Raw genomic sequence first — 17,458 nt, forward strand, 5'->3', positions numbered from 1 at the left:
ATCAACTTCAACCGAGCTGATTTTTGGTCTGCTGACAGTGAACACACCAATGAAGAGAATAGAATAAAAATTTTAGAAAAAACTCAAAAAAATGCACATAAAATGATGAGTGCAAAATGGTGCAAAAGCCAGTTTGGAAATTCAGTGCACTATTCACTTGAAAGAATTTAATTTATGCACTAATAAATTAAAATACTTGCAAAACAGTCATTTACAAATCTAATAACATTAACTAACAGTAAATACAATAAAGACTTCAATCTAATCAAGAAAATCTAAATTACTTAAAAATAATACAAGTTAATTTTAAACTAAGTTTCTAAATAACATGTAATTGTCAAACTAATTTAAAATACAATACAACTATGGGTTCAAGTAACTAAAGTAATGAAGTCATCTAACCTAATTCAACTAACTTAATGTAAACTAATTAATTAATTTGACAAAGAAAATTGAATTTGAAACTAACTTTAAATTAAAGTTAAAGACTAACTACACCTAACTAAGGTTAGTTACCTAACTAATGCACTAAGGGCCAGTTATGGGTTTGACTTAGGCTCACGCCCCCCTAGATGGACCACTAGGCATTACTTACTAAACTAACAAGGATTAGACTTACATAATTAGACACCTACACGATTTTTGGCTAACTTCTAAAATGCTACAATAAATGAAAACAAATCAATTAGAGTATGAAAGTTGAGGAAAGTAATTCAAAATAAGAATCTATCCTAATGTAAGGTTGTAAACTAAATTAGAAACCCAAGCAAAGACACACTACACGATTTTGACCCTCTAAGGTAAAGTCAATATTTACCAAAATGAAATGCAAAGAATGCAATGTTAATAAATAAATGCATGCACTACTCCACACTTCTAAATCAAACTTCCTAGCTTAGTAAATATGTTATACTATATTAATCTAAATGCTTGAACGAGAAAAGGCCTTAATTGAGTTAGCTAATTTGGTATTAAATGGGTCCCATATCATACTTGCTTTAAGAGAAATTCTTCTCTTTCAAGGTCAAACATGCCAGCCTCTAGGGCCCCCATGGTTTTGAATTGAAAAATGAATAGGCTATTATTTCTAAATTCGCTCAAGAAGGCTTCTAGGCATCATTTGTAATTCAAGTCTCATTGCTTAATTTGGAAAGCAATTCAACTTCTCTTGAATCTCCTTCCTTAATTGCTTAAGGAAAGAAGACACCAAGGTTGGACCAATGAAGAGGGCATCCAGACTTTCTAAAATGCTTTTGGGAAAGAGTAAATCTCACTCAATTGCCAAACTCGTCAAAAACAGAAATTTCCAACAATGCCCTTCTTTCAACAAAATCGAAAATGCTACTCTTACATTAACCTAAACTAATTTAAACTAATTATCCCTCTACTAAACTACCTAATAACTAATTAAATGTATGGACTAAGTGGGCATGAAAATGAAAATCGTGAAATGCTAGTAAATTACCATAACTAAAGAAAATCTAATTAAGTTAATTATAAGCTAACCTAGATGCAATGAACCTAGACCCTAAATGAACCCTTCTAAACTCAATAGGACTTACTAGAAATGACTAAAGCTTGATGGGATTGACAATGGTTGTGATCCCATTGGAGAAGACGACAGCCTCCTAAGACACACTAAACAATTCAACCAAAAATGCAAAAACCTAATTTTTGATTCGCAAAATAAAGCAAAAGAAAAATCTAATTTTTTATTTAATCTATGCTATGATCTAGACTCAATCTTAGGGTAATAAAAACATAATTCTAACCTAATGTTATCTGCTAAAAATTCTAGAACAATGAAATAAAGAAAACACAAAAATCGATTTTCACAATTACTAAGAGAAATTGATTTTTAACTAACAAAACAAAGCTAATGAAAATCTAATTTCATCTAAACTAATCCCACGACTAAACTATGACTCTAGACTATATAAAACACCTAACTAACATGTTGTTACATGCAGCACAAGACAGAGAAAAAAATGGACACAACACTAAATCGGCTAAGCTATACTTAGCCGATTTTTACTATTTAGACTAAACACAATTCACAAAAATGGTTTAACACCTTAAACAAAATTAGAACTTGATCTTAACATGCAAATGACCATGGTTTACAGACAGAGGTTTTGCTATCAACAAAAATCAGAAAATAAAAATTGTAAAACAGGTATGATTGACACAACTAGGTGACTCGATTTACACTAAAAGAATGGAGGAAGGGAAGACCTACCTCAAGGGTGATCTGACGAGGGAGGAGGAGAGGTAGAGCGGTTGATGGAGGTTGGATTCACGCCCAACACAGCCTTGCATGTTGATGTTATGGATCCTTGCAGCTGCACTCGTCCGGAAGTCGATTCAAGAGGGTTAGAAGAAGAAGAAGAAGATCGTGTTGGGGAGAGGATCGGTCCTTCCCGTGGATGTAGATGACACACCGACGGGGACAACTTTCTTAGGTATGCAACCTGAAAAAATACAGCATACACACGCAAGAAAGTGCTATGAAACAACGTGAAGGAAAGAAAAGGAGGAGGGAGAAGGGAAATAAGAAGAAAAGAAAAAAGAAAAAAGAAAATGGTGAAGAGATGAGAGAATGGAAGGGGGAGAGAGAAGGGAATAGGGGGTGATTTTTTTAGCTCCAAAAACATGGACCCCTCTTTTTTCATACTATTTATACCCCCAAGTTAGCCTAAATTCAAAAAGGCACTTAATTCTAAAACTAGTTCTACCTAAATGCTTAAATTCTAGGTTATTTGCATTTAACTACCAAAACAAGTTAGAACGAGAGGGTTTTCGGAAAATATTTATGAAAATCTCTTTAAATCACATGGGTTTGGAATATTTAAGGTTTGGATCCAGTCCAAGATCCAAATTAGAGCTTTTGGGTTGAAACTGGATCCAGTCTACCTCGAAGTCTGATCCAAAACCCTAAAAATATGATATTTTTCTCGTTTTAACTCTGATTCGAGTGAAATTCGAACCAAACCCTCTTTGAATCTAAATACATTCATTCATGGGTTCTAAACCATTAAAAATATGTAAAAATGCATGAATATTGAATAAGAATGATGTGCATTTCATGCATCATCAAAAATCAAATCATGGAATCGCCTGCCTCACTTGAAATTCTCCAATATCATGCTAAGAATAACTAGAATTTCCAAAAAGATGTCATTCATTCAATGAGAAATACAAAGGAATATAAAAAATTATAGTAGTTAAAGCTGAAGAAAGTATTTTCGAACGGCCCGAGTGAATCAGGGTTGAAAAGTAGATTCCTCGTTTCTTTCTCCCATTCAAAGTTGTGCATGAGTCTCATCTCGCATAGCTCCTAACCGATAAAAGAAGGAACTCATCATTCTTTTTTTATTGTCTTCTTCTAGTATGTACGAGACCAAATCCATTTGATATATTAAAAAAGATAAACAATTCTTAACTTTTTGAAGAATCCTTCATCAGGTTGTGAATGATAGACTTTCTCAATCTTTTTTATCTTGATTCTCTAAGAGCAGTCAGAAAGATTGAAAAATAAAACCATCTTATTTGATGTGTTCTCAATGGCCATAGATGATGATCTTATATTGATGATGATGCATCTCAATTAAGCTGATTAATAGGCATTTACTCTACAAGAGTTTGCATGCACCCCGTTTTTTTGGCAAAAGCAGCAGAAGTTCAATAATTGCATCTAGGAGTGTAAGGAAAGCTCCCCTCTTAAACTGGATTTATGGATAAGCAAGTGCATCCAATCACCTCTAAGGAGTTGAGATTCAACAAGACTGATAGAACCCAAACTAAGGGCATGTTTGCAATGGCCTACACTTTCTCAAGGTTAGTGAAACATAAAAAAGTAAAAGTTGTGATTGTGATTGCCAACCATGATTGTTTTTGCCTTGTGCCTTGAATCTTGTGAAATTAGATCACAAGGTTGACCTTGTGACTCAAAATTACAGCTACTTTCTGAGGCTTCTATTTTCTCACCTGTGACAAGCAAACATGCCTAAGTTTATCCCAAGTCACCAGTCACCAAGGGACTAGATGTGCTTATGCTGGGCAGTGAAGCCGCAGCATCTCACCTAGTTCCAATATCAATTGGTGATGATGGTGATAATGCTCGTTGGTAATACCATCTTGATTGAATAAAATGAAGAACCAGAAAAGGATGCGGCCTCGAACACAATTCACCTCACGTCACACCAGTTCAATAGTCCATTGAATAAAAAAGGAGACCATGGAATAAATATAACCTGTCCTTTTCAGGAAGGGAAAAAATGATAACAGTTCGTTACAAGTTCCTCTAGTTTGACGACTTCTTCAAATTACATATGCTCCTGAAACTGACACTGACAGAAGAAAAAAATGGAAAATGAAACAAAAAATTGGAATTTTTAACAGGTATGCATGAAAAGAATGGATAAACAGAGCATGAATATGAAATCTGTCAGAGCCATAGTTTTTTTATCTACATCAGGCCTCCATGGCACCCTTCTGTCAGCTCCAACATTTATGATGCAAATAAACTTTACCAAACTCGTCACCCTGAGGAAGTAACCCTCTTATGCAGACTCCCCACAGCCCCCGCAACATGGCCATCCATTGAAAAAGCTTATTCTAATTATTATCACAATCCAACCCACAAATTTCTAGTACAGGCCCTGTTGATTTGCTTACAAACGGATTGACTCGCACCCACACAAGTGAGAAAATTGAAGCCAGTAGAATAGACCAAACCACGACTATAGTGGGTGTCCTGTTCTGCTTGCCCATCATACCTTTCAGGAAAGGATAGAGATGAACAATGACCCAGAAGGCAAAGAAGAACTTGCCGAAAAGGGGACCCCATGAGTCATACCCATTGTTGATCGCACTTGCTACTCCCGACACCATCCCGATTATATTGATGATCAGTAGTGTCAAAGGAGGAATCAATAATGATGTCCACTTGAATACATAAAGCTCTGAGAATTCACCATCATCTCCACTTTTTGATGTAACAGTGAAACTGGTATCAACTCCTGCGAGTACCTTGAGCAGGCCTTGGAAGAGAGCAAAGAGATGGGCTGAAACACCACCAATCACCCAAAACTGTTCATTTCTCCACCAGTCATCGATTCCTACTTTGCCCCACTGCATCTCAAGCACGCCAGTTGCTATAATGCATAGAAATAGAGCGATAAATGTGAGGCTTGCATAGTTGCTCATCTGTTACATAAAATGATACAAGCATTAGTATTAGGTGGACAAAAGTAACATATAACAGCATATGAACAAAAAGACTCGGCAAGAGAGAGAGAGCATCCTTGATGAAATTATTTGAAGTGTTTTTGTTGATGTACCTCAGGGATGATGAATTTCCCAGTGAGAAGGCAAATTGCTGGTAATGTACAATATGCAATGAGTGGTAAAGACGTCAATGGATATACGACAGAGTTAATATAGGAAAGCCTCTCCAACCATTTCAGGCCACCACCATAACCATACCAGATTGGACAGTGCCTGCTTAAGAAAATCTCTACAGAACCAAGTGCCCACCGCAAAACTTGGTGAAGACGGTCAGATAGGTTGATGGGAGCAGACCCCTTGAATGCTGGCCTTTTAGACATGCAGTAAACAGAGCGCCAACCATGGCAATGCATCTTGAAGCCTGTTAGAATATCCTCAGTCACGGAGCCATATATCCAGCCAACCTGCCATGAAAAGGAAAGGGATATCATTATATGTGTTCAGCCTTTGCTAACCTTAGTCCAGAGTTAAAAGACTGCTACAGAATAGGTAACTGAACTCCAAGCTTTCCTCATTTACCTCTTTTCCCCATTCTGTTTTATCTTCATAGCCACAGCTTATAACATGAATGGCTTCTTTCAACAATGATGCACTATCAAAAGCATGGACTGTTCCACCATTTTTCTTGAGAGTAGATGCTACAAAAACAGGAGATTGCCCAAACCTTTTCTCAAGTTTCGTCTGGGGCAACAAGGAATTCTTTTCAAGATCGATTCCTGAAGAAGAAAACTGTCAGAATAAGTGGCATAACATATTTTAGAATTTTTGGAATACTAAAATGATTTTGCCTTCCTGAAATGACAATCTAGAAGTTACTTTCTTTAATTTAAAAGGATGTCACCTTCAAGTCCCTCTCCAGTATCATCTAATGCATGTATCTGTGAAGAAGCCTCTCTTGGTTTCAACTTTTTGTTCTTTTTCTCTGTTTTCGCTTTCCTGTTCTTTCGCCTTGACCTGCAGCATAAGCAGCACCACTTGGGCCAACAGTTGCAGGTCTTTCCCGGAGGTTTTTGCCTCACAGGAGCATCATATCCATAAAGAGCTTGCCTTCTGAAGACACAGCCTGTTCCCACGTAAATTGGTCCTTGAAGGCCATCCAACCCTTTCATGTTGATCTATTAAAAGTAACAGAGGGAGAAGGATCAAACTCTAAACAATTAAGAATACTGTTGGGGTACTAAATCAACAAGAAGAGCATAACATACATCAAAGAATACAATATTTCGATTTGCATATCTGTCATGTCGATCTATCCCATCAAATCTTTGAGGAAATTGTACATAGCACACTTTGTGCCCAGATGTAGGATCCATCATAAAACACATGGCCTCTCGCAGAGCTTTGCTGTTATTTATGTAATGATCACAGTCGACATTAAGAAGATATGGTGCATTCGAGAGAACAGCTGACACTCTCACCTTGAAACATTCAAACAAGTCGGTGAACATAACTTATTAAAAGACCAGCTGCACAAAGTCCATATAAGAATATGGTTCATACCAGAGCATTCATAGCACCAGCTTTCTTGTGATGGTCAAATCCTGGTCTCTTCTCACGAGAAACATACACTAAGCGAGGTAGCTCACAACCCTCCACATCAAGCACACCATTTGGGCCAAGGAAAACCTGTCGGGCAAACAAATTCATGAAAACATCAAAGTCTTTCAAAGGTCATAACACAGGATAGGATAGTCCTTTTTCTGAGAAAGTACATTGAGAATGAATATCAAAGCAACCCAAGAAAGCATCCATCTAAAACATGTAGTAGAATCCAATAGGATGCAAAAGATTCTACACCCTAATCATAAATATAACTTTCCCAGATAATAACAATAAATGGGCAAGGTATACAATACAATCACATAAAGCATGCCACCATTCTCATTTATAAATTAATGACCCTAATAGCCCAAGATCTTGAGCTATAATAATGTCATTTCAATGATACACCTACATTTCAAAAATAAATCTCACTAGATGCCTGTCTTGTTTATAAATTATACACTTATAAGTTATAACTGTTTATACCTATAATTTATAAATTAACTCTTCTATAGCTAACTGATGAGTAATGCATACTTTGACCACCATGTATACTCATTACCAGGTACTGTGAGTAATAAAAGGTCCCAGCAAATGCTTATTGTCCTCACAGGTGGAAAAATCGACCATACACCTTTTCTAGTATTGCAAAATTTTCCCAGACATTAAGACTTGATCTTGGCCCACCCTTCAGTTTAGCATAACTGGTGCCTCCCCACTTAGAAAACAATTGGGACCTAATCTCCTTAGCGGGAGCAAAAGATGGTACTTCATGTAGTGAAGTTGGCTGCTTATTGCTTGGTAGACAACTTGAAAGGAGCTGAATGGTGGCATGTTTGACGATAAGCAATCCAGTCTCTCACATACTAAATCTTATTATACATGATGTCCTGCTGGGTGTCAAGGCTAAAAGGGATCATTTGGATGTTGGTGGGTAGGACCTTTTATTGGACTCACGTGCTTAACACACCCCTCTCTTCGGGGTTGACACCTTGCCAATTGCCATCCTCCTTCCTGTACTTATTATCTTCATACTTGATAACATTTTCCTTTTTACAAAAGAAAACTGAGAGTACTATTCTAGGTTTTTGGGTGACTTAGTCCAAAACAATAGACAGTCAAGCTGCCTGAACTGATAATGGTACCTGCGAGCCAAAGATGAACCTTGTATTCATGGGAGAAATCAAAGTTGCTTTCATATCCTATGGACATAAGCTTGAATCAACACTTTGGTAGAGCAACAAACAAAAAATTTTCAAAGGAAATCAACACAAAAGCCTAATCTCATAGATCATCATCTGATCTAACAAGCTAATTGAGCAGCCAGGACACAGACAAGTAGCCACTAATGGCCAACGAGGTGCTACAGGAATGTGTAAGTCAAAGTGGAGCAGCTCATTTTGGGGATCACAAGCAGCAGCTATAGGATATGGAAAACCTTCACATGTGATGGAGGACAGGCTACTCATTGAGCATCGCGTATTTGGAAGATGGGGAACAAGCTACTCATTGAGCATATCCTAACTAAGATCATCTTAATGATTAACAGTGACATAGCATAAGAATAAAAATTAGCTATAAGATGCACTTTTCAGAAACTTTCAGTGCCAAAATGGCAACCGTAGAACATGGCAATTCTTACCTGTATCATTCCTGGATGGTCCCGCACATTGTTTCCAGGCCATGGAGTTCCATCTTGCATGGTCCAACCATCCTCAGGGACCTTCTGTGCTTGTGCAACAAGCCCATTGATGCGAACCTTGAACTCTTCATATTCTCTCTGTAGAAAACAATAAATTGCTGAAAGAAGTTAATTTGTGATGCTAAATCACAAAAGCTTTAGATGATCAACCCAACAAAGGGTAGACTAAAACTTAAACAGCACCCACAATTGAACTAGTTAATATATAGGGTTAATATTTGGTGCTATTGAAGGCACGAAACTCTAGAGACAGAAATTATATGTTCAAGCTTTACCCACTCAATCTGACCATATAGATGTATTCAACATGGTTTGTTTGCTAAGGATCAAATCATCAAACCTTGGATCATGTTATTTCAATTTAAAAATATGATTTTTTGAGTCATGAAATTTTAGTGCATTGTGAACTATTGATTTTTGAAGCCCTTAAGAAACCGGCTTATATGTCACAATCCCATATCATTTTTTACTAAACAAACCTTGTAGATCTCATCCAAATCTACAAAAAAATCCAAAAAATATGAAAAGGTGACTTATACTCAATAGTTCCATGCCTTTTATTGGGCAAACTAAGCATGCAACAGGGCCAAAGTCTTGTACAATCAATTAGAACTAAGCTGAATTAGCAGTAGTGTATTATGATCGTGTTCAATCAGTTAGAGGCAAGCTGAATCAACACTAGACAAACTTAAAAGTAACACAAAGACCCATATGACAATGAAAAAATGACCTTCATTGCACGCCGCTCCCGGACAAAATCTGGATGAACTTTATCTTTAAGATAATCAATTTTCTGTGCAAAATACCATTCAGGAGCTCGAGGTTCAGTGTTATATTTTTTGCAGAAAGGGACCCACTTTCTAGCAAACTCGGATGTTTCTGAAAGTGCTTCAAATGTTAGCATGGCAGCACCATCATCAGAGACATAACAAGCAACCTTTTCAACAGGGTAGTCCACCGCAAGAATGGACAAAACAGTGTTTGCAGTAATCAGAGGAGGTTCCTTCGTGGGATCCACCGTACTGACGAAAACATCTATATCAGCAAGTTCTGATGGTTTTCCATCTCTCTCATACCTGAAATAAGTTTAAACTTAGTAGCTTAAAGATAATAAATGAGATGTCATATATATTGATGAAAATGCAAAGAAAGATAATCACAAAGGGTCAAAATTTGTAGCAGCAGAAGATATGAAAACACAATACCTCAATGAGAGTCGATCCAGATATGTTTCTCGTTCAATAGGGTGCCATTTTGGAAATTGATCCAAAATCCAAGATAGCGCAAACCATATCTCACAAATAATTGAAGTAAGCCACAGGCCATATGCATTTGGAACAGGATGAAGAAGTCGGTAATGGAAAAAGAAGCCAAGGACCACAAGCCGCAATATGATGATCAATCTATATGGATTTATTTTACTTGAAGGAATGGGAATTTTCCTGGATAATGGTTGCCTCCCTTCATCATTCCTGAAACAATTAAATTACAAAAGCTTAAAAATTATGATACACAATGCAAGCATGACTCAGCACAGTCCACCAAGTATCTCAATTAAGTGTTCACTCAGCACAGAGAATCGCATATGGAATGGGTATTCGTGGAAGATATAAGGCCATTATCTACACAAGAAGTCACAGCGAATAGGACATTCTAGGATTTACTAAGGGTGACCGTTTAGATTTTGTTGTGGCAGTATAACGTCAACTATTAATTAGTGATCGTTTAGCACCTCAAAGTTAATTTAGAATGAGAACTAAACAAAACCAACTGAACCATGTAAAACCAGGATTTCCCAGTTAACAACTTCATTTTCCTTTAGCAAACTTAAGACGATAATTGTGCTAAATGGAGCCAAAAACAAAACCAATAACAAATCTAGGAAGGACAGCATGTTTTCCAACACAGTGGAAGAACAAAAGATAGACAGAAATCAGAGCTTAAGGGTACGTTTGGTCCACTGTCCCCCGCCTGATTTCGGACGGCGAGGACGATGGGAATGCTTGTTGAAACAAGCATTGGCGTGTCCGCCACGTCTCTGGAACACCCTTTCACCGTTTAACCCACCCCCCTGTTACGAAAAGAACAGGACGGGGGAATGGTGAAGTTAAAAAAAAACACGGGAGGGGGGGGGGGGTCTAACCCCAACTCTCTCTCTCTCTCTCTCTCTCTCTCTCTCTCTCTCTCTCTCTCTCCTGTGCAGCGGTCACCATCGACGGGCGAAGTCCTCTTTCTTCCCCTTCTTCGTTCTTCTCTCTCTGTCTCTCCGTCCTTCTTCTTCTTCTTCTTAGGGCTTTGATTAGGTTTTTTCATTAATTAGAGTTTTTTTATTTCCATTGATTAAGGGTTTTTTCTTTGACTTTCATTGATTAGGGTTTTTTCTTTGATTTTCATTAATTAGGGCTTTGAATCAAATTTATTAAATTAGAGCTTTTTGTAGTTAATTTGATTAAGGTATTTTATTTAATTTTGTATGATTAGGTCTTTGAATCAAATTTGTTAACTTAAGGCTTTTGTAGTTAATTTGATTAGGATTTTTTATTTGGTTTTTTATGATTAGGGCTTTTTGTAGTTAATTTGATTAGGGCTTTTTATTTGATTTTTTATGATTAGGGTTTTGAATCAATTTTTTTAATTAAGGCTTTTTATACTTTATAGTTAATTTGATTAAGGCTTTTCTTGTATTTGATTGTGGCTTTTTTTCCTTTGATTAGGGTTTGAATTAGGGGGTTTTATTTAATTTTATGGTTTATTTTTCTTATAGTTTAGGGTTTTTTGGTTTATTTATGATTTATTTTCTAGCATTTTAAGGTTTTATGATTTAAGAGGGTTTGATAATTTGATTTTTATAGTTAATTTGATTTTAGTGTTTGATATTTATATGATGAAATTTCATAATTAGGTGTAATATGACATTGATTAAACCATTTATATATCAAAAAAATATCAATTCTTATTTTTTCTCAAATTACTCAAATTTTAAATATTTTTTAGTTTTTAGATTCAATCTGAGATACATATCCAGGGCTAAAATCCATAATGAACATGTTAAAACACTCATATGGTTGGGCGGATCGAGTCGTACGATCCAGAACGAAGTTATCCAACCCATTATCTGTTTGTCTTCATGTTGTCTGCACCCAGAGTAAAACAAACGTTGGACACAAGGAGCACAGTTTCTTGTAAATTCAAAACAAATGTTGGCCTTAATACAGTTGTTACAGAACAGACAAAAACTGTTCAATCTTGGACCAAGCATCAAACAAGCCCTAAAGGACCAAAATTCAGCCGGTGCCCAGGTAGCCCAAACTAAAGGTGAGGCTCAAAAATTCTCAACTTGTGCAAACAGTAAAAACTAACAAAGCTCACCATGTGAGGACAAACTAACATGCAAGCCTCATTCAATTCTTGATCAATTTCATAATCTCAACCCATCTAGAGATGGCAAACTTCAGAATCTTAGAGTTGCCAATTCCAAATAATTGGTTAGGAATTAGTCAGAAGGCACTTGGCACATCTACGATCAAGATAAAATCTTTTGAACTGCTTTGTGCAGGTCACCCTTCCAAGGCACCAGTGAAGAACTGAACCTAAAAACAGACTTAAAAATCTGCATTTGTTTCTACCAACTCACCCTGGGATTAGGTAAGGCTTACCAACCAGGTCAGTAGCACAGTTTTTGTTTATAATGATTCCTCAAACAGGAAGATTAGAACTGAAAAACTGCATTCATAGAGTCAATGCACTTTATGAGTTCATGCAAACAATAATATTTGTAATCAAACCAAAAGTTGCCGCTATAAAACACTGACTATGTCACCTGGGTACATGTGTGGGTGCGGATTCGGAGGGTATGACACAGCAATTCCAAAAAATGTGGGTATGGGGACACAGCTATATATATTAAATATCACATAAATACAAAATAAACTGAATATAATCTAAATATATATGCTATATCTAAAATATATATTATACACTGAAAATATAAAGTTATAAACTGAAAATATAATTATAAATTATAGATTGAATACAAACTTGTATGTACGGAGGGTAAAATGGCATGTCCAAGTGTTGACGTGTGTCGACACGGGTTCGGTGGGCAAAATGGAGTGTTTGTGTGACATAGAGCACTGAAGTTGCAATTTCAATGTTCTTTTCAATGAAATGCCATATAGAATTTCAGGCAATTTGAATTTTGAAAATGTGTCGTAGAAAATGCATACGTGGGTAAATCTGGATCATCTAGTCCATCACCATCAGGATTCCCACCATTTTCACCCTGATGTTTAACCATCTGCAACTTATTCTGCCTCTTCTTCCACTCTTCCACTCTATCTTTCCATGCCACGCTTCCGTAACCATACAAAGCCAAGTCTTTCTTAGGATCCAATGGTCTAGGTTGCACAGCTGCAATCCAGAAAATCTAGTTCAACAAAAACATGAAAGCAAAAGAAAACAGTTAAGACATAGTAAACCCACAGAGCAGCTTACAAGACAGTGAAGAATCTGTAAACAGCATTGGATGAACACGCTTGCCACCACCAATGACTGGAGGTACAATAAGTGCATGGCTATCAGGAGAAACTCCAACATCCTACATAGGAAGGAAAAAGGAAATAGAAGATAAAAAGTACTCTAAGAATGATCTGTTAAAATTAACCAACAAGAAACATAAGAATGAACACCTGTTAAAATTTAACCAACAAAAAACATAAGAATATAATTGGTATCAAGTAGGCACCTCTCCTCGATATGTTAGGAGAGGAATATCAGAAATAGATGGGCCCTGAGTCCCAAGGGCATCCCCTCCATCACCACGACCAGCATTAAGACGGCCATGCAATGTTGACTCTGCAATATAATGAGCATCTATTTGGTCCCTATGATCACCGAAACCAAATTCATTCTCCAAATCATCAACATCATCTTCCTCTTCATCACCTTCCACTCTAGGACTACCTGAAAACAGAACCATTCCTCTATCTTCAATAGAAATTTACAAAAGGATGGAAGTGAAAAGCAATATTGCTAAATAATCCAGAAATTTTTCCAGGAATGAAAAGTTCCCTATTTTTCTCTTTACAAGTGTATTTTTCTTCCTTTGGTTAGATCATAAAAAATTTAAATGAAAAGGGGAAGGATTCCATATTGGCCTATTCATGGGTATTTCAAGCAAAATTCCTGTTCTTTTCTCATTCTCTCACATTGTGCATCGTCCGCTCTATCAGTTTCAAAAATAAATAAACAAAGAAATCAAACTTATTTCACAAACGCATTACTACTTCCGTATATATGAAAATTACAGATACAGAAAAAGAAGAGTGCGGGGAAGGCATAACCTTTATGTCGTTTGTATCTGGTTCTGCACTGTGGGCATGCCTGGGTACCCTCCTTCCTTTCATACTCATAGCAAGTTCTACACACTGGGAAAGCACATTCATTACAAGCCACAAAAGGCTCTCCATCCACTGTTCTCTCAATCCCATCCGAACAAATCTGACATATTTGACCACTCAATTCTTTGCCTTCCTTAGGCTGCAAAAAGAACCGATAAAAATGTTACTGGAAAAAAAAACTATAGAAATAATACCCTCACCATTCAAAGGAAGCTCCAATTTGTTCATTATGATATAGAACAGATTGAGTGTTTAGCCCACCAAATTAAAATTTTCAAAGGGGGGGAATTCACAAAGGAGTTTAGTTTACGAAAGAAGCAAACAGTACAGATGAAACCATCAATATCCAACCACAAGAATCAGCATGTCTATCTAAGACATCAAGGGGCAAAAAAGAAACAGTAGATGAAAAATAAGGTGAATAGATGATCAAGCGCCACAGCTTTAAAAAAACATTTTTAATGGAAATAGAAAACCCTGATTAATCAGAGAAGAAAATCGAGACAAAATGTAATAGAGGGGAAAGGGGGGAGAATATAAAAGCAGATCCAAGAACAAAAACGTGGAAAATATCAGAGGAACAGAATACATTAATCAGGAGGAGAAAAAATGAGCTTGGTACCGATTAGAAATTAGAAAACCACAAAAGAAGCTGGAAGAGGACGAGCATTCTGACAAGTAACGGATGATTATCAAAGAAAAGATCAGTAAAACGCAAAAAACACAACTCCAGATCAATTCTAGAGAATGAGCACCAGGAAATACCAAATGGGTATCGATTAGATGACAGGAAGAAACATAAAAAACCCGATTATCATGGATAATAAGGAAGAAAAACGCAAACAAACCTACAAAACATGCATTATAAAGGGGAAAAAGTCATCAGAACACAGAAAAAACAAAAGGGTAACGACTGAAGCTGCAGAAACACAGTCAAACCAAACAAATAGACCATCAAGAGCACATCATAGATTAGAGAGAGAAAGATGGGATTTTGATGGACACACCTTGTTTAGCTCCTCGGCATTGATCAAGATGAACTCGTTCCTGTTGTGAGAGCCAGCAATAAGCCGGCCATTGGTAGCCATAAACCCTAGAGAAGAACGGGAATAAGAGAGGCAGAGAGAGGTTCTCTCTCTCTCTCTCTCTCTCTCTCTCTCTCTCTCTCTCTCTCTCTCAATGTTGAAATTCCAACACCCTACTTAAAAATGATTGTCTAGAAACCTTAATCTTGAGAGATAATCAACGACCCCAAAAAGATGAACCATTAAAAAAATACAGAACTAAATAAAAAAACAAAAAAAATATTTTTTGCAATCCCCCACTTTCCCCTCTTCTTCCTTTGCCTGTGTTGGTGTACTCCACCCCGACTTGGATTGATTCCGGACGGGTGGTGGTGCCGATGGACGGACAGGAATAGCTGAGTGAAAAGGACCCATGTGGGGAAAGAATCATAGGCGAATACAAAAATCTACGCGTAGATGGATCAATGTGACTATGTGAGAGTGAAGGAAGGAGGAAAGAGGAAAAGGATAAAAGGAGGGGGACAGAAGGGGATTCCTGAAGGGGGGGAGAGAGATGAGAGAGAGAGAAGGGGGTGGTTTTCTTTAAATAAAAAAATAAAACGGTGTGGTTGTGGAGCCCAACAGGACGTCTGCAACCTTTCTTTATTGTGAATCAACAATGGTCAGCGTCAGCTGGAACAGAGTGAGAGAAGCAGCAGGCAGGGGGTGGCTATTGAGTGGGACCCACCTGCTCCCTCTGGGTTTTATAGGCTTTGTCCCGTCGAGAGAAGGGAGGGCGTGGGACGCGGTCTGGGTCGACAAGGGTTTGATTGAGCCCCTTGCTTCTCTCTCTGATGATGAGCCAGGGGAAAGAAACAGGAGAAAGAGAGAGAAACGGTTCCTATTTGCGCTAGAACTTCTTAAAAAAAAAAAAAACTGATTAAACTCTCTGAGACAGAGATGTTCGATGATTCAAACAAACTGCAGAGGCAAGAGCTAGGTGGTCAGTAGAATCTAGTAGGAGAAAGATTTTGCAGAATATGTGAGGTGGAATTGAAATTGGTAGACACGGAACTGAGAGAGAGAGAGAGAGAGAGATTAAAGCATACACCTTGTCAAAAGGCGCTATCTTTTCTTGAAGGAGACGCTGCAAACAATAAAATGACAAAATATCCTCTCCGGAACTTTCTGTCTATGCACGTCTCCGGAAGGAGAGAATTTGGAATCTGTGGGCCCAAGATTAGGAGGCCCCCACCAAACACAAACAGGACTGAGTTGTACTCCACAATAAAATGGTATGCAGCCAATGGATCGGGTTTCTCTAGGTCCGACCCATTTTCTCCTACCTGTAGTTGGATTCAACTAGACACAACCAGGTTTGAAAGATTTGAATGTTAGGTGACACGTCATAGAAGCGGCCTACTTGATGAAGCTCATGTTCTTTTGTACTCCACCAATGCAGCAGTGTTCATACTTACTCAATTTTTTTATATCTTATTAGTTGTATTTGAGTGAAGGCCACCAACTAACAAACAACTGCATGGTTGACCAAATGCCTGGATTACAGCCCATGGGTCAAGGCTATGTCACAAGGACACGATGAAAATGACTCCGGACATGCCATTCTTGTGTAATTTTTTATTAAAAAATAGTGAACAAATTAAAGTATTATCGTGGTTCTTGTAGACCTACATTGTGCATTGGTTGGGGGCGATAGAGAGGATCAAGTTCAAGGGACCTTTGACAGAAAAGTGTCCAAGACTCCCTGGATGCCGTTTATCACCAAGGTGAACGGCACCCAAAAACCCATCAAAGATATGTCACATCTAGATGGGTCTCACCAAACCTTTTAGTGTCGTTTATCATCTAGATGAATGGCATCAAAGGTTGCAAAATGAACGGTTCATATTTGTCCAAGTACCTTTGTTGGGTAGGTATTTAGAATGCCCTTGATCTTGGTGACGAATGGCATCAAGGGAGCTTGGACCAGCTTGGCTATCCCCTAAAAAAATGATAGAAAAAAAGTTATCTTTTTGTTTAAAAAAAAAAAAAGGTACCCTTGCAACTTTGAATCCAAGTATGCTCTTTCGATGGAACAGGGTTACATGCAGGAAGCTCGTTTCTTACGAAACCGTTTCCAAAACTGAAAACCATGCGTTTTCAAAACTTGTAAACTTATAGTTTTCTTTGTTCATATTATCGACATTTAGACTTTTGCTCCACACACACACACACACAATATATATATATATATATATATATATATATATATATATCACGTTTCCCGTCTCACAATGAACTTTAAAAAATCTTGTTTTTCGTTCGCAACACCTTTTTGTTTCCCTTTCCTTCTTGGCAGCCTTGCTATGAAGTGTGGGTGAAAGGTGACCAAGTTCATGAGTTTTCTTTCTCTCTACTAATAGACACTATAGATCAAGAACTTAACCTTGTATGTCACAACCAAACATCTTACACATTGTACTGAATTTGAGATGTGAGGAATGTTACTAAAATGGAAATGG

The 17,458-nt window shown here is 37.3% G+C and overlaps 1 protein-coding gene across 1 annotated transcript; it reads right to left on the reverse strand.

Moving 5' to 3' along the window:
- Positions 1 to 4,243: 4,243 nt before the first annotated feature.
- Positions 4,244 to 15,138, reverse strand: LOC149816959 (cellulose synthase A catalytic subunit 6 [UDP-forming]-like). The gene is made up of 14 exons (XM_089986562.1): positions 14,940 to 15,138; positions 13,876 to 14,071; positions 13,278 to 13,495; positions 13,028 to 13,130; positions 12,760 to 12,943; positions 9,739 to 10,005; positions 9,264 to 9,609; positions 8,474 to 8,611; positions 6,790 to 6,915; positions 6,495 to 6,707; positions 6,131 to 6,404; positions 5,809 to 6,005; positions 5,343 to 5,693; positions 4,244 to 5,208 (listed from the first exon to the last, which is right to left on the reverse strand). Exons 1-14 carry the CDS (start codon positions 15,018 to 15,020, stop codon positions 4,618 to 4,620), a joined length of 3,285 nt encoding a protein of 1,094 aa, XP_089842688.1. The 5' UTR covers positions 15,021 to 15,138; the 3' UTR covers positions 4,244 to 4,617.
- Positions 15,139 to 17,458: the final 2,320 nt, after the last annotated feature.

The sequence above is a fragment of the Nuphar pumila genome, chromosome 14, assembly GCF_984573655.1.
Source record: "Nuphar pumila chromosome 14, dmNupPumi1.hap1.1, whole genome shotgun sequence".
Lineage (NCBI taxonomy): Eukaryota > Viridiplantae > Streptophyta > Magnoliopsida > Nymphaeales > Nymphaeaceae > Nuphar > Nuphar pumila.

What these genes read in the sequence shown, in the direction of transcription:
- LOC149816959 (XM_089986562.1), bottom strand. Translation starts at nt 15,020, where the DNA reads ATGGCTACCAATGGCCGGCTTATTGCTGGCTCTCACAACAGGAACGAG. An exon ending in GGGAGCGGCGTGCAATGAAG is followed by an intron (nt 8,612 to 9,263) that starts GTCATTTTTTCA and finishes TGTTTTCTACAG; the next exon opens with AGAGAATATGAAGAGTTCAA. An exon ending in ACCATCCAGGAATGATACAG is followed by an intron (nt 6,916 to 8,473) that starts GTAAGAATTGCC and finishes TTTGCCCGACAG; the next exon opens with GTTTTCCTTGGCCCAAATGG.